This window comes from Sebastes umbrosus, chromosome 14 (assembly GCF_015220745.1).
Source record: "Sebastes umbrosus isolate fSebUmb1 chromosome 14, fSebUmb1.pri, whole genome shotgun sequence".
Taxonomy (NCBI): Eukaryota; Metazoa; Chordata; class Actinopteri; order Perciformes; family Sebastidae; genus Sebastes; species Sebastes umbrosus.
Genome location: NC_051282.1, coordinates 19766477 through 19789986, shown reverse-complemented (window position 1 = coordinate 19789986; position 23510 = coordinate 19766477). Strand labels below are relative to the sequence as shown.

The 23510-nt window shown below is 41.1% G+C and overlaps 2 protein-coding genes and 1 long non-coding RNA gene across 3 annotated transcripts; 2 read left to right on the top strand and 1 right to left on the bottom strand.

Annotated features, from left to right (window-relative positions):
* The first annotated feature begins 201 nt into the window (after nucleotides 1-201).
* On the top strand, nucleotides 202-8621 carry wnt9b (wingless-type MMTV integration site family, member 9B). The gene is made up of 4 exons (XM_037791070.1): nucleotides 202-844; nucleotides 1835-2088; nucleotides 4243-4508; nucleotides 5865-8621. The coding sequence occupies exons 1-4, from the start codon at nucleotides 759-761 to the stop codon at nucleotides 6324-6326; spliced, it is 1068 nt and encodes a 355-aa protein (XP_037646998.1). The 5' UTR covers nucleotides 202-758; the 3' UTR covers nucleotides 6327-8621.
* Nucleotides 8622-8780: 159 nt separating this feature from the next.
* LOC119501881 lies at nucleotides 8781-16786 on the bottom strand. Its single transcript, XR_005209944.1, has 3 exons — nucleotides 16253-16786; nucleotides 15402-15561; nucleotides 8781-10704 (listed from the first exon to the last, which is right to left on the bottom strand). It is a non-coding gene; the product is annotated as an uncharacterized LOC119501881 (long non-coding RNA).
* A 1990-nt stretch (nucleotides 16787-18776) lies between these two features.
* On the top strand, nucleotides 18777-23467 carry gosr2 (golgi SNAP receptor complex member 2). Its single transcript, XM_037791798.1, has 6 exons — nucleotides 18777-18999; nucleotides 19225-19289; nucleotides 20457-20565; nucleotides 21048-21180; nucleotides 21460-21600; nucleotides 22579-23467. Exons 1-6 carry the CDS (start codon nucleotides 18971-18973, stop codon nucleotides 22738-22740), a joined length of 639 nt encoding a protein of 212 aa, XP_037647726.1. The 5' UTR covers nucleotides 18777-18970; the 3' UTR covers nucleotides 22741-23467.
* Nucleotides 23468-23510: the final 43 nt, after the last annotated feature.

The following is a 23510-nucleotide window of genomic DNA, read 5'->3' as shown; positions in this document are numbered from 1 at the left end:
CTTTGCATCATGCAGGACACAAGTCATCCAGCATATACACTTCACTGAACAGTAGCACTAAATGAATGCAGAGCTGTGGATTGTTTTATGGATGTTTTTAGGTTGTTTTATAATTTTATTCTCAGGTATTGTCTTATTTATTGTAGTATTTATCAAATGTACTATTTATAGATTGTAAGGGCTGAGAGAGAGCCAGGGTAAAATGCATTTCATTGCATTTCACTGTACACTGTACTTTTAAATGCACATGACAAATAAACTTGAAACTTGAAACTTGAAACTATAGGAGGCAAGGACACCTCATGCTGGATGCATATGCTGCCTTTGAAGGTTATATTTGGGGTTTGGTGAAGTTCTTTGAGGTTTTGATTTCAGTGTGTAACCAGGCTGACTGGAGAGGTGAACATGTGTTGTGATGGGTACCCAGGTGAGACTCCTATCATCACAGCAGGTAAACCTTGCAGCTCTGTCCACCTGAGTGGTGTTACAGTGGGAGGGAACATACAGTAACAACATTGAGAGAATCCAATGAGGCTGCAGCAAGATGATGCTCTCTCCTCCTCTCTCTCTCTCTCCCTCTCTCTCTCTCTCTCCCAAAGGGCCCTGCCTCCCAGCGGTCCACTACTGGGCCTGGTGCACCAGATATTGAAAGTCTGTGTGTGCATGTGGGGCCGCTTTAAAGAGGTGCGCCGACCAAACGGCTCAGACTTTCTCCGTTGAAGAATCATCGAGATGAAGAGCAGAACCAACCCGGCACCATGCGCTCCAGGCTCCCACGGACCGCCTGCCTACTGCGACTCGTTGCGCTCTGCATCCTCCTCTCGCACACTGCAGCTTATTTTGGGTCAGCAGATTTAAATTTTACGCATGAATTTATTGCCTTTTGTTGTTTTTTAACCCTTAAAGAAAGGAGAAACTTTAGCCAAATTACGCACTTACGCGTAATTGTGCGCAAACTATTGAGGGGCATTGTTATTGTTCAAAACTGCTTACAGTTTTGCAAATTATCATGCTATATTTATTGCAATAAATCATCACTTAGTGAGTAATTTAAGATGTATCTCAACCAAACTAATATTCATTATTTGGCTGTTTTTACGCGTTTTTCGTCGATTTGCTAAATCAGAATCAGTATCAGAATCAGAATTAGAATCAGAATTAGAATCAGAATCAGAATTAGAATCAGAATCAGAATCAGTATCAGAATCAGAATTAGAATCAGAATTAGAATCAGAATCAGAATCAGTATCAGAATCAGAATTAGAATCAGAATTAGAATCAGAATGGTGTTTATTGCCAGGTGTAGAGGTATACACTAGGAATTTGCTTTGGTTTTGTTGGTGCAAGTTAAACAGTATAATAACAAAAGAATAGATAAAAACGTTAGAATAAAATATTAAGAAAAAAAAATACTATTCATTTATTCCGCCTATAAGGATATTGTTTAGAGTATTGTTATCAATCAGGAAAACTAAAATAATATTTCTCTTTTAAATTTCAGTTTACTGTGGGAGTAAATTAACATTTTCAGGTGGCAGCCTAAACAAAGTCATATCTATTTCCATTAGGCCTAATAATAATAATAATATTGGAAAAAAATATTTCACCATTATAGTTTATTCCAAAAGGCTTACTTACAAATGCTTTAAAAAACATCCTCACCGTAAGCGTATATCAAATCGGTGATGATTAGCAAAATAAAAAGCAATATTATAATGTTACAAGTGTGTGTTCCTCCCTAAATAACATGCAGATTCTGGAGATCCCTCAGTGAATCCCTCAGTCTACTTACTTACAATCTCTAATGTGTTTTTTTCTTTCTTTCCACTCCCAGGCTGACAGGTCGTGAACCCCTGGTGTTTTTACCAGGTCCTTTTTCCAATGAACCACCGACAGGTAAAGCCCACCTGAAACAGTGCGAGCAGATGACTCTGACCAGGCGGCAGAAGCGTCTGTGTCGCAGAGAGCCCGGTCTGGCCGAGACGCTGCGGGAGTCGGTGCGACTCAGCCTGCTGGAGTGTCGCTATCAGTTCAGGAACGAGCGCTGGAACTGCAGCCTGGACGGCCGAGGAAGCCTCCTGAAAAGAGGTGAGAAAACTTCAACAAGCTTTACAGTTTCAGCATTTAGTTAAAGGTCCCATGTTGTAAAAAGTGAGATTTTCAGGTCTTTTATATTATAAAATAGGTTTAAGTGCTATATAAATACTGTTAATCTATCAAAACGCTCAATATAAGGAGAAATACACACAGAAATTTTGCGTTTGAAACAAGTCGTTAGGATTTCTGTCCATTTGTGAGGTCACAAACATACAATATTTAGACCATTACACGGTTTTAAACATAAACATTTTAAATATGTCCCAGTTTATTTCCTGTTGCAGTGTATGTAAATAACATCAGCTGATAGGAAGTAAACATGGACCCAAACTGTTGCCTAGCAACGCAATTGTTGCAGTTCCATTGAAATGCACTAAAACGGAGCGTTTCAGACAGAGTGTAAATACAGGTATATTCAGGCAGACAGTATGAGGAAAATTAAGTTTTTTTTTAACATTACAGAATGTAAACATGTTCTAGTAGACACATAAAATACAAGTATGAACCTGAAAATGATTACGATATGGGACCTTTAACACCTAAAGCAGGTAATGCTGGGTTCGAACCTGAGACCATCCAGTTGCGCAATTATGCGTTTTATCTTTATGTACCTTAAGTGAGAAAGGTGCATAGCTTTTTTTTTTTATCTCCTCCATCACTCACTTAGATGACATGCAGTTTTATGTTTTATATGCGTCTCTGAGTAGACATGTGCCTGCATGACCCTGATGCTGATGGCAATATCTATTTATCTTATAACCAAGTGATTATCTAACAAAAGTCGTGAGAGAGAGAGAGAGAAAATTGTTTCCCTCCAGCTGTTACAAACGTTTGGAGCCAAGACTGGAGACTGTAATCAAACATGATGTGGTCTAACTTTAATAAAATATTCATATTGATAGTTTTTATCAATGGTGTGACTTATAAACCACATGTCAACAGGGATGTAATCAAATATAAACATCTAAAGTTACATTTTCATATAAAAGCGTGTTAATTATCACAGAAAAGTATCAAATTAATATCAGTTAATATATTAGGCTACGTCTTTGATAATAAAATGCAAACATCATTATATATTTTTTTTTAGTTTTTTCTGGTTGCTGCTGGTTTAAAGCAAGACACGAATGTATTTACAGTTTCCTTTTCTGCCTCACTGATTTTACAACATAGAAATTAGTTTCAACTACTCCAATAGTATTTAGCATCTGGAGAGATTGCTAGAATAAGCTTTCCTATTTATTAGAGATGTGACAAAGCAACTCTATGTTATTTAAAGTCAAAGTTATTCTTGCATACTTCTTGAAAGTTTTACACCAAAGCATTTCTGAGAGACTAAATCCTTTTTCTTTTCTGAGTTTTTTATAATGTTTTGCACCATCCTTTGACTTGATACAACCTATGAAAAAAGTTTTCCAAAAGTTGTGTACTTGAGTATTTTTTTTTAATTTTTACCATTGATTAGTTACACTTGAAAAAAAAAAAAAGATAGGCACATACTAAATCACCATATTGGATATAGCTCAAGTCCCCTGCAGGTCTGCTGTGCACAGAAAATGTTTTATGCATATGGATATCAGTGTGTGGGAGAACATGAACAGGTCAGCATGGAGGTAATGAGGGAGTAGAAAGCCAAGAAATGTGGTGCGGTGGAGAGCGCTCAGGCCCTGTGGTTATTTTTATCTCGGGAAAGCGCCCATTCCCAGAGGAAAAGGGTGGCATGATTACCCACTTTCATCTGGGAAAATCCTTCCTAGTCAAAATAATAATTAATTGGATCAAAATATACCCTGGTGACGGCTCTGCGTGAAGCAAATAACAGTGCGTAACCAAAAGGAAAGGTCAGAGGAGGAATTATGACACAAGCAAACTTGCAGAATAACGTTGAGGTTGTAGTAAACCATGACAACGTAGTGAGCTCTTTGTAAACATCTTGGCTTAAAGGCTTACTCAGTGGCACAAAAGACATTTTGATGATTGTAAACTATGAATTAAGCCCTTAAGCTGTACACAGTTTGCACTCAGACCACGTTTTTAATGCCACAAATAGCTCTTGCATTGAAACCTCTGTAAATTTGGCTCCTGATTTTAATCTTTTGCACAAAATGAATCCACCTCCTCTGATGTCTTTTGCATCTATCCCAGCATTCAAGGAGACTGCCTTCCTACTGGCGGTGTCCTCTGCGGCGTTGACCCATGCACTCGCCAAAGCCTGCAGCTCGGGCCGAATGGAGAGGTGCACGTGCGACGACTCCCCCGGCATCCAGCACCGAGAAGCGTGGCAGTGGGGGATCTGCGGTGACAACCTGAAATATAGCACCAAGTTCCTCAAGAAGTTCCTCGGCCAAAAGAAGGTCAGCAAGGACCTGAGGGCTCAAGTCGACGCTCACAACATCAACGTTGGAATTCGGGTGAGTGTGAACAAATGAACATAAATAAATATGACATCAAATGTGCTTTGGCGAAATGTGCACCCTCGTCACTTTATGATGCAGTTCCTCCCGAGCCTGAGGCACCACAAACATCACCTGAGCCACACTTTGCTCAATTAGTTGGGCTGCAATTTTACATTACAATTATACCTCTGCCACTCTTCCAGCGCCGTCAGAGGATGCAGAATCCTCACCTGCATGTTTTTCACAGTGCCAGCCAGACAAACGCCCCCTTATTTGCTGCCGTCGTTGGCCTTGGTGGATAACACACAGAGGCAGAGGGTGAGGCAGTGTAACAGGGAGACAAGACGGCTTTGGGATCGCTGGAGCCAGGTGTTCTCAGACATGATAAAGCTTGCTGTGCGGGCCCACAGAAAATTAAAGGTCTCATGTCGGAGAGAACGATTATAACAGAGGCCTCTTTTTAATATACGAGCAAGCATTTTTTCCCACTTACTGGATGCTCTTCATAAATCTACCCTAATGTTCATAACCACCACTGTGTAGCTCTGAAATGGCAGGCCCCGGGGTCCTGCTCCTGCAGCTCACACTTAGGTAGAGCCAGTGGAGACAAAGAGAAACAGGAAGAACTGAGGATCTTATCTCATCTTTACTGAGTTAAATGTTTTCCTCACTTTACACCAATGTGGCCGGGAAGAGACCACGAGCCGAGTTAACAAAAACACGGCCCCCTCGTCTCTCAGTACTGAAGCCCCTGAGGGGTTCATACCTGCAAAGGGAGGAACTGAGCAGCACTTTTCAACCCAGAAGTACCCTCTGGCTCCGTCTGTGTGACCTGTCTCTGGCCCCCGCCAAGACAGCAGGTCTCAGGCTGAGTGATCGTCAGCTCTCATCACTGACCATCAGTGAACTATTAACCTAAATCAGTGGCAAACCGCTGCTACATTTTCTTTTTTGGCACTTCTTGCGCAGAAATTCTTATCAATGTTTTCCATGAGCAGGCATGTAGAGAGAACAGGGTGGAGAGATTCCACTGTCTGCACCATTTGTCACCTGTGCCTCAGGCTTTAGGGTAGAGAGACAGGGGAGAAGCAGACAGAGCTAGTTTCAACACATTGAGAAATTGCAAGAGCTGTCCAAGTGAGAAATGTGAGGTAAATGAAATACGACATTCTGAACAGTCCCCCCTCAATCCATTATGTCAAAATGTTTGACTGAGGCACCCTATCTGCAGACCACCACCCCTCACCCCCTACCCACCCTGCAGGAAACTGTCTGTCCAGATAGATCTCCCAGATAAGAGGCCAGGTAATGAATCAAACTGAACAAACTGACATCTCTGCCTTTTTTTTCTTCCCCTCCCTCCTATCTCAGGCGGTGAAGAGCGGCCTGAAAACAACCTGCAAGTGTCACGGCGTCTCCGGCTCTTGTGCCGTACGGACTTGCTGGAAGCAGCTGTCTCCTTTCCACGACACTGGGCGGCTGCTGAAGTACAGGCATGACACCGCAGTGCGAGTGCTGAGCGTCACCAACGCGGCCACCGGGGAGACGGAGCTCGCCGGGCCCCGTCGCCACAGCCAGAGCCTCCGCACTACTGACCTGGTCTACCTGGAAGAGTCCCCCAGCTTCTGCAGGCCCTCACGCTACTCCCCTGGCACGGGTGGCCGATCGTGCGCCAAAGACACCAGCTGTCAGAGTCTGTGCTGCGGGCGCGGTTACAACACGGCCATGCGCCTCACCAGCATGTCCTGCCACTGCCAGGTACGCTGGTGCTGCCACGTGGAGTGTCAGACATGTGTGAGGGAGGAGGAGGTGTATACCTGCAAAGACGCATGACAAATGATGACATAGAAGAAATAAAGACTTGATCCATTGGAAAAAAAATGTGGGAGAGACACAGTTCATCATATTGACTCCTATAGACAATTCACTGAGGGATCTCCAGTCTGACCTGCATGTTATTTGGGGAGGAACACACACTTGTAATATTATAATATTGCTGTTTTGTTTTTTGCTAATCATCACCGATTTGATACGCTTAGGTGAGGATGTTTTCAAACTGCTTTTCTCTCGCTGGATGCACTGAACTCCTCTGGGACGGAGGGAAATGAGCTCTTAACACAGGTACCGGACTTGACTGGACTGGACTGGACGTCACCAGCGGTGTGACGTCAAACCCCGTCTGCAGGGGAGCTCTGGCAGTGACTTTGTTGTATTGTAATTGCATTGGCCCCCTTCCACTTGACTATTTATTGTATCAGTCATTGTGTCTGTTGTACTGCTGCTTTATACTTTAACCTTCTTGTAATTGCCACTGAGGCTAAAATGGCCTTAAAAGGAATCCAGCTGTCTGTCTTTCTGTCTGCTGTGGAGAAACTTTAGGAGTTCATTTCTGATTAAAAAGCACTTAAGTTGCTCTTACATATGATATTAAAAGTAATCATAGACATTAGAAAAAGGTCTAAATATATGTTTAAACAGAATCACTGGAAGCTTCGAGGGGTGCCACTGATATACATTGTATTATTGTGTAAAGACACAAGCTGGGTTTCAGTTGCTCTTATGGAAATGTCTATGGAAATGTCTACATGTAGCCTAATGTGTGCTCAACAGAACAAAGGGAAATACCCGGGGTAATAGAGAGGGAAACACCAAACAGTCTTTGAAAAACACATCAAAAAAAGAATTTCTGAACATACCAGCCCTCCTCTTGTATTTCTTCTATTTATAGAAGCACGCACTATGCTATACTTTCAAGTTTAAAATTGCCTGACTGAACTATTTGGTCTAATTTAGCCACATCTTTGTTCTAAATGCCTTTGAAGAGGGCTAATTGTGCTCTTTAGTTTCCCCAAATTGCTAATCAAAGAAAATCCCCATGTTTACTCACTTATCCAAGACAACTCTCACGTGTCCATGTGTGCAGGTCAAAAGTGCACCCATGTTACTGGCCAGTTTGTGTTTTGTTTGAGTGATTCTGAACTGTATATATGATATGAATATATAACTCATGTCAGGGCTCCAGGCGTATGACAATGTGGAATCGTAATTTTCTACCTCACTCCATCTTTTGGCAAATATCAGTAAGATTTATGAGCTATGCAGTCCTGTCCTTGTTTTAAAGATCATATTTTAGATTTTTGTACAGTTTCTTTTGAATTTGGTAATACATATCTCCAGATTTGTTTTTTTTGGTTAATCTTGTTGCATTGCATTCTTATTTAAAATAAATAAGATTAATAAATGGACATGCATTTGTAAGAACGATGTGTTTGTTGTGTCTCGTTCAGTTGCCGCAGGCGGTCAACCGTGCACACACACTTCACACGCAACAGCAATACACCTGCCTGAAACTCTGCGACCTGCATCTAGGGAGCCAAACCACTTCCTGCTGATACCGCCCTGCCCTCCTTTTCATCTGAAAGGCCTGTGGTCTCGCTGCATCACCCTCAACCGCCTAGTAAAAGGCGAGGGCACGCATACAGGTGTTGTGCCTCCAGCCAGCACACCAACCGTGATGACAATCATAATGACGATGATGACAAAGATGGTGACTCAGGAGAGTGCTGTCTTATGGAGCGTTTGACCGCCGATTCACCGTTAGAAAGTAACATTGAGAGCAGTTTACGCGCTATTATCCGTGAATCATAACTTTCCACTCATTTGCAGAGCATCAGTGAACCTCCAGCACACAGAGGGCTATTGTATGAGGCATTTATAATGTGTGCTCCGGTGCTTTTGATGTTGCTCTCTAATTACTATGATTACACATTATTATTCCTTATTAGAACATCAACAAGAGAACCCAATTTCAAAAGTTTTTCTCATAGGTTCAATGACCTTAAAAATCTCTATAATGGATGTACAGTTTATTATGTTGTTGGAGCAAATGATCTCACAGTGTGATGAGTATACTGCATGCCTTGAGGCAAAAATCTGCCAATTTTATGTAACAAAAAAACATGATAAAACTATGAGATGAGCCAAATGTCACTCAAGTTCAGCCATATGACAATAAGTAAGGCTTTCCTCATGTAAAAGAGAATTATCATCAATTTTTCTTCATGTATCTCAAAATCAAACATTGTCAATTATGTATAGATAAAATCCTTTGAAAGTTACTTTTTTAACTTTTTATTTAGTTTTTTAATTTTCAACAGATTATGACATTCCCTGAAGGACCTAAAAAATAAAAAAAATTACTTAAATTAAATATAAATAATTAACAAAAAATGTTCAGATTCTTAAAATGTGATAATTGCAAAAAAAAGTAAAAAGAAAAGTATTTTCTTCAGCCTTTTTTTGTTTTTCATTTACTTTTAATTTAATTTTAAATTTTCAACAGAAGAGGACATTCCCTGACATACGACTTAAAAAATAAAAATTAAATTAAATCAATTTTAAATAAATAAAAACATTTTTTGTAGATCTTTAAAGTGTGATCATTGAAAAAAAAAATTTCAGATACTGATGGATTAAGTGTTCATTTATGGGGTCGAGGAAATTATCCCAGTTATAAAGTTAAATACACTATTAAAAAAAAAAATCTGGATTGGCTGCAAAACAAAATGTCACAAAGCTGAAAAGAATGTTTTTTTCTTAGCTCACAAAAAGTTGACATTTTTGAGATAAGTGGTTTTCACTGGACAGCAACAATATGTTTTTGTCTATCTAATAAAAGTATTATATTACCAATATAAAGCTGTGCTTGTATCCTTTGCTTCAATATTAATTTCCCCTCTTAGACAATAAAGTTGAAAACTTCAGTTCAGTGATACATAAATGCGTCAGCCGTCAGGTCAAACGGGTTCACACGCCGAGACTACTGACTCACTATATTAACTCGTCGTATTATAATATTGCGGATCAATATTTAACTTTATTCAACATGAATGCTGTATTTTTTAACAGAGAGGAGTGTGTCGCAGAGAGCAGGGATGAGATATTGAGGGACATAAAGGAGGAAGATGAGGATGGAGGGATGAGAAGGGATAGTTTTCGGCCCCAGGAGGCCTATCCCCTGCTCCTGCTGTTGTTGTTTTATAATGAACTCCTAAAGCCTTCATTTCCCTCACTACTCTGAGTGGAGGGGGTGCAGCGATGGGGGCTGCTGAGTCCACAGCCGGATTCGCACGCACAAGCCCCGAGGGTGGCTGCTGCTTTGAGCGGGGTGGGGGGTTGGACGGAGCAAGGGGTGCAATATGCGAGCTCCTGTGTGTGTGTTTGAAACAGTCCTGACAGCAGACAGGTGAGGGCAGAAAGGTTTTTGCATATGTGTGTGCATGCATACTTGCCATGTGCACACCTGTGGTCACTTCAGTGGGAGTGATATGAGAGTGTGTGTTTGTTGTCAGGTTTTCCTGTGCGGGCAGTCTACCCGCTGTATGCTGGAGCTTCTCTCTGTCGCCCTGAGACACTGAATGACATAGACAATGTAGGGTGACGCTGGCGGTAACACTATCTCTTGTGTCTGCATCGGCCTGGTTCAGGTAAAGGTTACTACGCTGCACCGCTGCACTGTGCTCTGATGGATGAAGATGAATTGGCACAGCGGGTAATTTTTTTGAAATATGCATTATATTTGCTTTGCTTGGCGAAAAAAAGATAATATCCAAAGCAACATACATAACTTTGAGGTTTATACATCACTCATTTGTGTAAGAACAGTAGATGTTAACTGAGGCGTAGAGGGCTTGGTAGATACTTTGCTCAAGGACACAAAGCGCCGTCCCGTCCTGTAATCGGAACCTCTGAGCCTCAGGTCTAAACCCTACAAGACTTCCGCCTCTGACGAGAAGGTTGCTCAGATAGCATCAGTGCCGGGTCTAATCCCCACAAACACCCCGACATGGCACAGAGAGAAAATTAAATGATGAAGAGGATGAGGGGGGAAATGGATTTGGTGCAGAAAAAAAAAGAGGGGGAAAGCGAGCGAGAGAGACGTGAAGAGTTGTGAATACGGCATGGGGTAGGAATTTGGAATGTGAAATGACTAATGCAATTGCTCAACCCACAACAAGAACATGCACTGCCTAGAGCTATGACAAGGCTGAGTGCATACCTCTATGGGGGGGCCGAACGCAGAGGCTGCGGTGGACTGGGATGGTGGCTGAGCTCCTCACAATGGGTGATGAGACGCACGGGTGTAGAGAAGGTGTATACATGTGTGACGGTCAATTGAGCGGGCAGCGGAGCTGAAATGATGGATTTTCACCTGAGGACAGAGAAAAGAACAAGATTATTTATTTACTACAGTATGGATTTAATACACAAAATATAAGCAGACAAAGAAGAGTTCGCTATTTCCAGAGGCATCCTGTAGCATCCTCTGAATGCTCTAGGTCTCTAATTTGTGGTTGTAAAGTTTCATGAGGCTGTGATTATCCTAGAGGTCACCGCAGGTCATTTTATCATGAAGATAATTAGGCTCTTTGGATCCATAAGAGTCTCAGCTTTACAGTGATAAACAATTCATGTAATTCAAGACTGTTTAGGGACCCCAGTATGCAGAAATATTCGAATACATCATTTTAGAATAGGCGGAAATAACACATTTATACTGCATTAAAAAAAACATGTGTGTCACATGCATGTTTTTTTGCCCAAAACTGCATGTGATAATCATAAAGTGGGCATGTCTGTAAAGGGGAGACTCGTGGGTACCCATAGGACCCATTTTCATTCACATATCTTGAGTTCAGAGGTCAAGGGACCCCTTTGGAAATGGCCATGACAGTTTTTCCTCGCCTAAATTTGGATAATTATTTAAGGTTTTCTTGTTTCATTTGATATCTGTAACTTCACTCTAGCTCTACTGAACCTGCTACAGTCTCTGAAAGACAGTAAAGTTGGTTGGGTTCCCCCGTTCTCAGGGGGGTTAATCAAAAAACGAAACAACAGATTGATCGATAATGAAACTAATCGTCGCTGCGGCTCTGCTCCGTTCACAAAGAGACTCTAACTGGGGCTGTGGCCTTCTTATTAGTTTACTTAGTTCACATTGACGACTATCGCTAGCTGGCTTTGTTAAACATTAGTGTCTAAAATTAACTTAATAAATAAACATCTTCAACAGACAAACTTAGGCAAAAACAGAGAATGGTTAAAGGAGGGCTGGATGTTTGAGAGATGTGGCTAAAGACATAGCATATAGCCCAGGAGATAGGGCAGCGCACTGCACAAGTAGTGCTTGTGAATTGATTTCACACAGCAAAGATGCCCTGCAAAAATGTGTGCTGGTATTCCCTTGACCACTCCCCCCCTCCAACCTCCTCATCCCCCACTGGGAAACTCCTGGGGGAGTCTGTTCCCATGCTGCTCCACAGAAACACCTGCAGCAGCAACAGCACGGTTTACATTGCAGCCGCTGTGATAGGACATGATAAGACCTCATGCACCTTCATAACTGACTCCCTATGCTCAATCTATGGTACTCCTCTGCCTTTGCCTCAGCTGCACACACACACACACACACACACACTGACCTCCATTACAACCAAAACAAAACTTTCCCAGTTCAACAATATTCAAAAGCAGAAAAACACAGATAAAGGGAAGAGCTTTGTGTTCTCTCAACCAGCAACATCTCCAGAACATAAGTCTGGAACGTCGTCTGTGATTACTTGTTAATATCTACAGCTACACAATGATGCCGTCTGTTGTCTTTATGTCCCGGAGTGCTCTTCTCACTCATTAAATCATCACTGTCATTAAAGGATTCAGACGCACAATAATGTGCCATCACAATCTATTATCTTTTGAGCTCTGTGAACCGCACGCTAACTGACACACACACGACTTGATCATGAGAGAGTGTGGTTGTGAGTGGGTGCATGACTGTGGGGAGGAAGCTGTCAGGCAGGGGAAGCCCAGCGTGGCGCTCCGTGCCATGCTGCTGTTTGTGTTCACGTCCCGGCTGAGCCGTCATCCAAATCCGACCGCAGGGGTGGACTGCATCTCTCATCCTCAGAGGTCTGGGTGTCACAGGTGGTATGGCCACAGGGCTGGATGTGTGTGTGTGAGCGTCTGACAGCTGTATGATCGCTCTGTGCTCTTTGAGGTCAGACTAAATAAAGCTGGGAGGAGGAACGAGAGGCTGATCACCTTCTCTCCGTGGGAAAGGCACCTCTTTCTCCACTCTGTAAATGAAATTGCAATAAATGAATGCCAAATAAACAACTTTAAGTATTCTAACATGAAATGATATCAGTAAATAGCTACTATCTGGAACTCCAAATAACCTACAGCCATGGATAGATTATGAGACAACAACAGGCCCCTGGACACAGACATGTAAAAGGTCCCCCACCTCTCCTGCAGCAGTCATTTATGTAGTCGTTATGCATCATTTTGTGGTCATTTTGCATCTCTCTGTGGTTATTTTGTGGCACTTTGTGGTTGTTTTGCGTCTCTTTTTGGTTGTTTTGCATCTCTTCACAGCTGTTTTGTGCCTCTTTGTAGTAGTTTTGGATTTTTTATGGCCATTTTATATGTCCTCATGGACGTTTTGTGTCTCTTTGTAGTTGTTAGGCGTCTCATTTAGGTTGTTTTGCATCTCTTCATGGCTGTTTTGTGTCTCTTTGTAGTCGTTTTGCATCTTTTTATGGTCGTTTTGCATCTCTTCGTGGTTGTTTTGCATCTCGTTGTAGTCATTTTGCAGCTCTTTTTAGTCATTTTTTAATCTTTTTATTGTTGTTTTGCATCTTTGTGGTTGATTTGCGTCTCATTGTAGTCATTTTGCATCTTTTTGTAGTCGTTTTGCATCTCTTCGTGGTTGTTTTGCATCTCTTTGTAGTCGTTTTGCATGTCTTCACAGCTGTTTTGTGTCTCTTTATAGTCGTTTTGGTTCTTTTTGTATTTTTTTGCATCTCTTTGTGGTTGTTTGATTGACTTTGTGACGTCATACAGAGGTTCTGATACTAGCAAGCCAACTACCTATCACCTACAATGGTAGAATCAGATTCCAGGGGGGCCTGTGCCGCCCCGCCTCTGGACCCTTTTCCCACCAGAACCCAGTGAGACACTGGGAGCTTATGAGTTTCTCCTGTCATCCCTGACAGGCCCTCATTTGCTTTCATTCAGCGTCTCATCACCGCTTCAAAGACGAGTGGATCATCTCCCCTCGGGGGGAGTGAGAAGATCAGTGTGCCTTCAAAAAATGACTGGTATCCAAAAATTGTTGACCCAAGGCGATTTTGCTCCTCATAATTGGCTTCTTCTCTCTGTCTGTCTTGGGCAATCATTGGAGAGTTATGATGTATTATATTGCCTGGAAAACATCATTAAGTATGTCGTGTAGAAGTGATTCAATAACGTATTATGTTCTCTTGATGAACAAAACAGTGTTACAGAGGTGGGTTGTCACGGAGTACACTGAGCGCTTTCTTCCTCTACCAAACAACAACTCTGCTGCCATGTTGTCTAACCAGGACAGGGAGACTGATCCAGCGCTAAATCTGGTTTGGTTCCAGCTGGAGCCCCCAAAGGAGCAAAGCCAGGAAATAGCATTCTTTGACAATCCACTTAGACGGCCACCAAGGAAGTACAATCCTCTAAATTTGTTAAAATTTCAGTGAATACCTCAACATTTCTGCATCTGGAAAAAAACACACATTAAGTTAGACAATTACAATGCTAGACAACTTTTTTCATTCAAATAAGAGCACCAATGGTGGAATGTAACTTAAGTAAAGCACTTAAGTACAATTTCGAGGTACTTGTACTTTATGTGAGTATTTCTATTTTATGATACTTTACACATCCACTACATCTCAGAAGGAAACATACATTTAGGCAGCTAGAGTTACATTTCAGATCAAGATTTTATATACTAAAATATACATTGTGGATTAAACTAACTAGGGCTGTCAAAGTTAACGCAATAATAACGTGTTAACGCAAATTCGTTTTAACAGCACTAATTTCTTTATCGCAACTTGCGATTTTTAGGTTGTAGCAGGCTCAGTTTTAAAGCTTAAAGATACTGGCATCATATGAACTAAAAAAAACCTAAGGAATTCATTGGTACCAACCATGCCATACCAGCTTGTCGCGAAGGAGGTTAAATAACGCTCCAAACTTAAATTTTGGCAAGGAAAAACTGTCTTGGCCATTTTCAAAGGAGTCCCTTGACCTCTGACCTCAAGATATGTGAATGGAAATGGGTTCTATGGGTACCCACGAGTCTCCCCTTCCCATGCAGTTTGGGGCAAGTCATAGTCAAGTCAGCACACTGACACACTGACAGCTGTTGTTGCCTGCTGGGCTTCAGTTTGCCATGTTATGATTTGAGCGTATTTCTTATGCTAAATGCAGTACCTGTGAGGGTTTCTGGACAATATCTGTCATTGTTTTGTGTTGTTAATTGATTTCCAATAATAAAATATATACATACATTTGCATAAAGCAGCATATTTGCCCGATCCCATGTTTCCATGTCCCATAAGAGCATTAAATACTTGAAAAATCTCCCTTTAAGGTACATTTTGAACAGATTAAAAATGTGCGATCAATTTGTGATTAACTATGGACAATCATGCGATTAATTGCGATTAAATATTTGAATCGATTGACAGCTGTATAACTAACCAATACTATAGAAATCTAGCTCTCCCTTGATAACATTAAAATACTGCGTGCATGTTAATGAATCGATAATAATATTCCAATTACATTTATGATAGGCCTATATGATGATTACAACACTTTGAATGGGGCCATTTATCATAAGGATTACTTTTACTTTTATACCTAAACTACATTTCGCTGATAATACTTATATACTGATAACTAACGAGCAGACACATGCACACAAATGGGAGCTAAGATGTAGTTTCCTTGGTGGAGGTAACAACTGGAAAGAACCCTAACTTTGCACAATGAATGTGCATTAAACTATAGTGATAAACTAACCACATGTGATCTCTCGGTCAGTCGGAGTGGCGTGATCGTGCTCCACACCTGGAGTCTGGTTTGTGCCCGTGGTGCTCAGGTGTGGAGGAAAACCAGTAAGCTCATCTCATCCTTTCCTCAGGGCTGAAAGATAAAGGACAGACAGCGAGAACCCCGCGACCTTGAGAGAGAGAGAGAGAAAGAGAAAGAGGTAAATGTGCCTCCTGTACTGTTTGGAAACGGTTCGAAGGGGGGCCTTATTTCTCCCCGTCTCAACTCTGAGCAACAGGTTAAAGCTGTGCACATCCAGCCACTGCCCTGGGGATGTGTTATGACAACCGAAAACGGTGAACAGCGAGAGCAAGAAGTGGCATGAACAGACCTCAAGGTTTCTGACATGTGGGGGTGGGTGAAAAGGACCTCTGTTGAGAAGTATCTAGCCTGAAGATACAACCATCAACTCAAGTACCATCAGGCAGCCACGGAAAACTGTCTGGGCCAAACCTGTGATGGCTGTGCTGAATGAGGTAAACAAATACAGATACCATTGGCAAACGGGAGCTTGTAACAGCTCACTGCACTAATCAGGTTAAAGGATGCTTGAGTTTGCGTTGCTTGCGTTGCTTCATCGCGAGGTGATGGAGAGTTGCAGCAAGGTTGATTGAGATGTGGTTTTGTGATGGTGCCAGCCGGCGCCCCAGGATGATTATCTTCCCACTAAATCACCAAGGAACTATTGGGAAATTTCCACCTCTGTTCTGGGAAATCCAATCATGCCACTTTCACACAGTACTCACACAACTTCACAAACAGACCTTCCTCAGACACCCTCTCCACGGTGATGTGTGACTTATTACTGAAAAGTTTGATACCATTAGCTGTGGTGACTCTGACCGCAGGCGAGAAGGAAGCCTCTGGATGGACAGGCAGGGGTATTCTGACACCTATCTGTGGAAAAAGAGGATAGACTTATTAGACTTGAATCAGGGTGAGCTGACAAAAGATAGCCCCAGGACATGTTTCACAGAGTCTTTCCTGTCACATGTCAACAGATTATGCTCTGTGCTCTCAGAGTGTGTCTCGGGTTAGAGGAAAGGATCTCTGCTATCACACCTGTCAGCTACTACGTTTAAGAGAATATCAAATATTAGAATTGATTTTAAAGTGCTTTTAATCACATATAAAGCTCTGAATGACCTGGCACCGGAGTATATAACTGAGCTCCTCACACGGTACTGTCCAAACAAGCCCCTCAGGTCTGCCAGTCTGGGTCTTTTAACTGTTCCAAAGACCAGGTTAAAAACAAAAGGTGATCAAGCTTTTGCAGTACTGGCTCCCCGACTCTGGAACAGTCTTCCACTGAGCATTAGATCAGCAGACTCTGTCACGACTTTTAAATCCCGTCTTAAAACTCTTTTTTCAATCAGCTGAATTTTAGTCTTTTGTATGCTTGTGTGCTAATGTGTATGAAAATTCATAATTTAATTGTATGAATATGCTGTTTCTTTATTTTCCCATTCTATTGTTTTTTATTTAATTATTTATGTTTCATTGTATTCTGCTGTCTATGATGTGAATTTCCTTGGAAAGCACTTTGTGCTTGAAAAGTCCTCTACAAATAAAATTATTATTATTATTATTATTAATAAATATAATGGAAAATATAGCCTGCAGCCTAGATTTAAACTTGGGAAGTTTAGCATCAAAATGTTGACTTGTCCACAATGTGGTGTTGTGAGCAACCATACCTGGATTCAGTGTTTGCATGACATTCAGAGCAAATAATTTCCCTTCAGTGATGTACCACAGTATTAAAACCAAGAAGGACAATTCATAAAGTTAAATACATTTTGATTTTTCTTACCATTTTGTCTGCAACTGAACGGTGTTGACCAGGGTCTAAAATTAAGTTTTTTCCTCATATGCCACTGTGGCAGGTCACTGAACATTTCTACTAGCCACACAATTGTTTTGTCTGCCACTTCTGAAGTCTATGTAGAACGCTTAAGAATCATAAACACTCGGGCTGTGTATTGTATCACGATACAGGGGTTGCAATGCAATATATTGCGAAATATTGCGATACTGTAAGTAAGGCGATATATTGCGATTTAAAAAAAATCTAATTTTAGGAAAACTATCGTAAGTATAAATAACACTGCTATATGCATAAAATCTGAGCATAAAAAAGTTAACTTTGTTTATGCAATCAGAATAGTAGGATCTGCATTTGCATATCTTTGCAAATAAAGTAAAGTATTTCCTGGGTTAATCTTTGCATGTAAACTATTAATTAGAATTCAATACAGGGGTTTTGAGAATAAATACAGTATCACAAAACACAATATTGCAATACTCAATATTTTCGTCCACCCCTAATAAACACTTAGTCAGTGGTAACAGACAGTAGAAATATGGATCATGTAACCTTAATCCCTGAATATTTTTAATTTAGGAATTGCTTTTTAAAACTAATATTTCTTAATATAAGGAAAACCTGTCTGTCATGGTGGCAGGTGACCTGGAAGTTTAACCTGCCACAGCCAACATTTACCCTTTATTTGGTAGGTGGCAGGTGCTAATTTCATTCCCTGGTAGTAACCTTACAGTATTAGAAATTGAAAACCTGACATTATCCATGTAGTGAGCTCCAATGATCGGGGTACGGTTACCAGGACTTCCTACACACATGTAGGCATTCCTGTCTAAATTATAATCATTTAAAATCACCTAGATACAATTATGGTTACATACTCAAATCCCTGACTAGTTTTAATTTAGGAATTGCTTTCAAAAACTAATATTTCTTAATATAAGGAAAACATATCTGCCATGGTGGCAGGTTACCTGAAAGTTTTACCTGCCACAGCCAACATGTACCTGTTATTTGGCAGGTGACAGGTGCTAATTTGACACTAGGTGGTGTTTCTTCAGCATTTTGTACAAGACAAAGATCGTAAATTTAAAAAAATATATATATATCACTTGTGTATAATCAAAAGAGGGGCACAAACTATAGTATTAACGACGATAATAATAATCATAATATAATAAGTATAGTAGTATAATAATTAATAAACCTTATTACTTACTTTACCTCACAGAAATGTCAGAGAAACAGCCGCTACGGAAGCTAAAGCTAAAGTACATAACTACATTTCCAGTGTCCAAAAATCGTATCAGAGTGAGCCCTCTTCATTTTTTCCACCTCTCTCTCTCCGGTGACGCAGAAGAACTTCCGGTTTCCTACTTTTTTTTTTTTTATTTAAAAATGACAGTATACATGACAAACCATTTACATACAAAAGAAGCATAGAAAAAACATAAACAAAGAGCTGTGTCAAACATAAAAGGACAACAGAAATGATAAAAAAACAAAAATAATTATAATTTTTCACCTCTCTCTCGCTTAAGTGACGCGTTAGAACTTCCGGTTTCCTACTTCCGTACACAAACGCTCTGCTGATGACGTGTACACTCCACTACCGTTAGCTGGCTAGCTAGCTAGCATAGCCACCTGTCAGAGGATAACGGTGTGTTATAAACACCGTAACAAAGAGGGGCAACGCTTCAACAACAAACCACGGAACATGGAGTCGCTTTACCATCAGACAAACAAGTGAGTGTGTTTCTATCTTCTGTAGAAACTGTTCAGATGCTGAGCTAACAAGCTAACAGGCTAATTACCTGGTTTAACTGTAGTTAAGTGCATCACACTGATGTCAGCATGGTTTGTGTTTATTGGTCATTTAAATCATCACACAGCTGATATGTAAATGTTCATTGTATTTTGGCACCACGTGTTGGTTCTCATGCACTAATGTTGTGTTTTATTTCTGATTAGGCAAATCCAGGAGGTTCAGTCTTATATGGGGAATCTGGAGAAGACTGAACGTCAGTCAGTCCACTGTGAGTAGTTACACTATCAGGGTTGATGCCACCACTTCTATCCATCAGCCTATTAAACAACATCCCTTTAGCCATCAATCTATCTACCTATTTATATTTATTTTACTTTATTTTATCTTATTCTTTTTAATCTTGCCTTAATTTGATTTGCACCCTGACTGACTGACAGCCAGTGACCCCCCACCACTCTTCTCAAGCACACACAGTCACATGATATTGATCTTGCCCAGTTATGTTGGCTTTTTTTAAGTTTTCTTTCTCTTTCTTTAATTTATTTTCTCTCCATTTTATTTTATTTTTTTATGAGGAAAATGAAGAAAGGAAAAACAAAAAAAACTCCTCAACTGGCTGGGCATGGGCCATGATGCCTCAACACCAACTGGGCTCTTCATCCATCTCCTCTCTCCTTCCTCCTATGATTGCCTATGGATAGAAAAGGGCATAAGCCCTGAGCTATCAAACCAGGCTCACGAATTTACGATACTTCTAGCCCACTTTCCTTTAGTTTCTTAATTTCTATTCAGTGCAGACTGCTTGTTATGGCTGCCTCTCTCTTGGTATAATGACAGGAGGGGGGAGGTGGTGTCTCTCCCTGGTTTGATTGTTTTCTGCTCAATCAGTTGTGAGTCAGGCTGCTGGTGCCAGGACAGGAAGAAGCAGGGCTGGGTTGCTGTGACAGAAAGCTGGGAGGGCTTCTTCTAGATAATGGTGGGAGCCAGGCAGTAGACAACCCTCCTTCCTCCTCCTCCTCATCCGCTTCCCAAATTATGACATCAGCTTGTGTTTTAACCCAGAGGAGGATAGTATAATAAGCCTATACGCTTAATAATGAGAGAGAGTAATTTTACTGCAGTCACCTTAAAATACAACAGGTGCCCACAGTCTCAGCTACTTGAAAACTGAATGAAGTTCAAGCAAATGTATTGTATTTAACAAAGGTATACTTAAACTTTCATTCATCATATACATACAGATACATACATGAAATTTCACTTCTGCATTTAACCCATCCTAAGCATTTAGGAGCGAGTTGCTGTTCAGCGCCCGCGGAGCAACTTGGGGTTCAGTGTCTCGCTCAAGGACACTACAACATGCAGAAAGGGGGAGCTGGGGATTGATCGATTGAAATTAATTCTCTCATTTTGTTTCTTTTTCTCATCATTCAAGTGTTAGAGAATGAGCTGCAGGCCAGAATCGACCAGATCTTCAACCATTTAGAACGCCTCGAGATCCTGGCCAGCAAGGAACCACCAAACCGCCGCCAGAACGCCAAATTGTGAGTTTGCAGTGAGTCAGTTGATGGTGACCCTAAAGCTCCCCGAGCTGGCAGCAGGGGTGAGCCATAGCTCATAAACGCACAGGGAAAGGGTGTAGAAGATGAGACAAGCAGCCCTGTCCTGCCCTGTGGCGACGCGGCTCTATGAAAACATTTCCTCAGCAGCCCCGTCATCACCAGCATTCCTGCTGCATTGGGCAAAGACTCATTTCTGATCTGGGTAAACAGGCCTTAGGGGACACGGTACACCCCATCCCACATCACTCCTCTGATCTCAGTAGAGCTCTAGTGGGGTCTGAGTGAAGTTAAGGAGAGGGGGAGAGACTCGTCATTCCAACCGCATGAGATTTGAGGGGAAAGAAATATTCTCATCAGCCACAACAATTACAAATAGTTAGAATTACGTATCAGATGAGGTGCAATGATGCATTGTTTTGCTTTGTTTTGCGAGATATATTAAAGTTGAATCAACTTTCCCTCAGGCGAGTGGACCAGCTCAAGTATGACGTCCAACACCTTCGGACCGCGCTACAAAATTTCCAGCACCGACGCTATGCCAGAGAGGCCCAGGACAGAGAGAGGGAGGAACTCATGAGCCGCACCTTCACGACCAACGTAAGCCAGATGTACCTTAAAACAGGGTGGGAAGTAAACTGCATACTGTAATACTGTTGCTACCAAGCTCAGGTGAAGTTGACTTTAATGGGCATGAATCCAGCATTCAGAGGTCCAAGTCTTCTGATAAAAAGAGGGTTGGTAAAAACGTGATAGTGCTCCGTGAACTTTGACTCTTTGTCTGGTTGGCATACAGGCTGGTTTCCTCAGTCTAAAATACAAATGTCTCAAGCTTGAATAATGTGGAATTAAAAATAAATGTTTGTTCTTGTTCAATAGGACGCAGATACCTCCATCCCCATAGATGAGACACTACAGTTAAACTCCAACTTGCACAACTCACACAGAGGCATGGACGACCTCCTGGGCAGCGGCAGCAGCATCCTCAACGGTCTCAGAGATCAAAGATCTACACTGAAGGTGTGTGCATATGATTTAGTACAAGATCTATAATAAAAAATTGGGTTTTGGATTATTGCAGAAAAAAAGCTCTGTGGCAAACAAATGTTTATGATACTTACACGTTTTGTTCAGCAAGATAATCTCCATAAATGAACACCACTTTCATGATTTTTGAAGCGTGAATGCAATCGGCAGAAGTAAAAAGCTAACGTTAGGATATAAACAAACTACACCGCGGTCGCATGAATGTAAGTTTACACAACGAGGTGTAACGGAGGACGAGTCGGCGGGATGACGTCTTGTTGTCTCATTTAGCCACTTGTTAGCAACCGCCTTTTATAAGACATATAAAAGCTTCGAAATTCACAAGTGGGATATTTACTGACGTATTTTATGTTGTAGAACAAAACGTTAAAATCTCTTCAGCTTGTGTTAACCACAGACTTTATTTCAGGCATCTAACTAAAAACACATTGACTGCTGGATTATTTACACAGTATTATCATATGTGTATTATTAACATCATGTCAATATTTAATTTATAAAATATCACAGTTATCGTCAATACCGGTATATTGCGACACCCCTAATAGAACGGTACACTCCCTGGATAGCTACAGGTTAAATCGTATGTTCCCTGACCCAGTTTCTGGTGTCCACATTGATCACAATAGTCGTATTGTTTCTGTGCATTCGCTCAGCTAGAGGGTGAGTCCTTGTTTCCAGGGAGGAGATGGTCTTCCTGGTTTTCGCTCCAGGCCTCCTCTTATCAGGGTGTGTCTGTTGATCAGCACTCATGACCCGGTTGTCTAGCCATGAGAAACTTCTGACGGAGCGCCACGTCAGCGTGGGTGTTGGCCTCAACGTCAACGACAAATTAGTTCAGATAATTACAATGTCTTCGTGTTCATGCCTGAATTTCCCAAAACAATGCTGTGTATTTATGGCTGTTATGCTGCTGGTCTAACACGTGATCATTACATGGCTCTGTTTCAGGGGACCCATAAGAAGATGCTGGATGTGGCCAACATGTTGGGGCTGTCTAACACGGTGATGAGACTGATAGAAAGGCGAGCCACCCAAGATAAGCTCATCATGATTGGAGGCATGCTGCTGACCTGCGTCTTCATCTTCCTGGTGATCAGATACCTGGGCTGAGCGCCATCCGTCCACAGCGGCGTTTTCTGATCAGTCGTGGACATTTCTGCAGCACATCATCCCTCATGATATGAAAAGTGGCAGAATGGAATTTTTTAACATCAGATTTGAGTATTTTTTTTTAAAATAATTTGTGCCATTATAGTTTGTTTTTCATCATTTCAATTATTTTTGGCACCTGAAAAATGGTCAAGTTCGAAGACTTTAATTACATTCAGTATTTAATTCCATTAGAGCGTTGAACGTTATTATAATAGGTCTGCTGCCTCAGATTACTGCCACAAATCCATAATCAATTTTTTTTTTTTTTTTTTTTTAAATCAAAACCACTCTGAAACTATAAATCACTCGTGACTGTAACCCAATGGCTTTTTAAAAATACTTCAAACTGATCTTCAACTTGCTTTTGCCTCCAGTGAAAAGCTATTTGTTTTGTTTTGTTCCTGGATCTGTTAATGTTGTCTTTCTGCATTGTTGGTTCATAGAGAAATAGAAATACTCATAATGCTCAATGTTTTTTCACCTTGAAACTCAAGAATACTCCCTGAAGAATATTTTGTTTTATGTACATGGCGGCGACAAAGATTTGTTCAGAAAGACAATAGAAGCAGCAATTCATTTGTAATTGTTTATATAGTTTTCTCTTGGATTTGAGCTCGGGTCTAGTCTCACTATGTGAGTGATTTAATTCTCTTAACATAATAAAATGTGTTTCATTTCCTCTGTATAGCTTCATCAAATGACTCTGCTGGTAACAGGAACACAGTTAA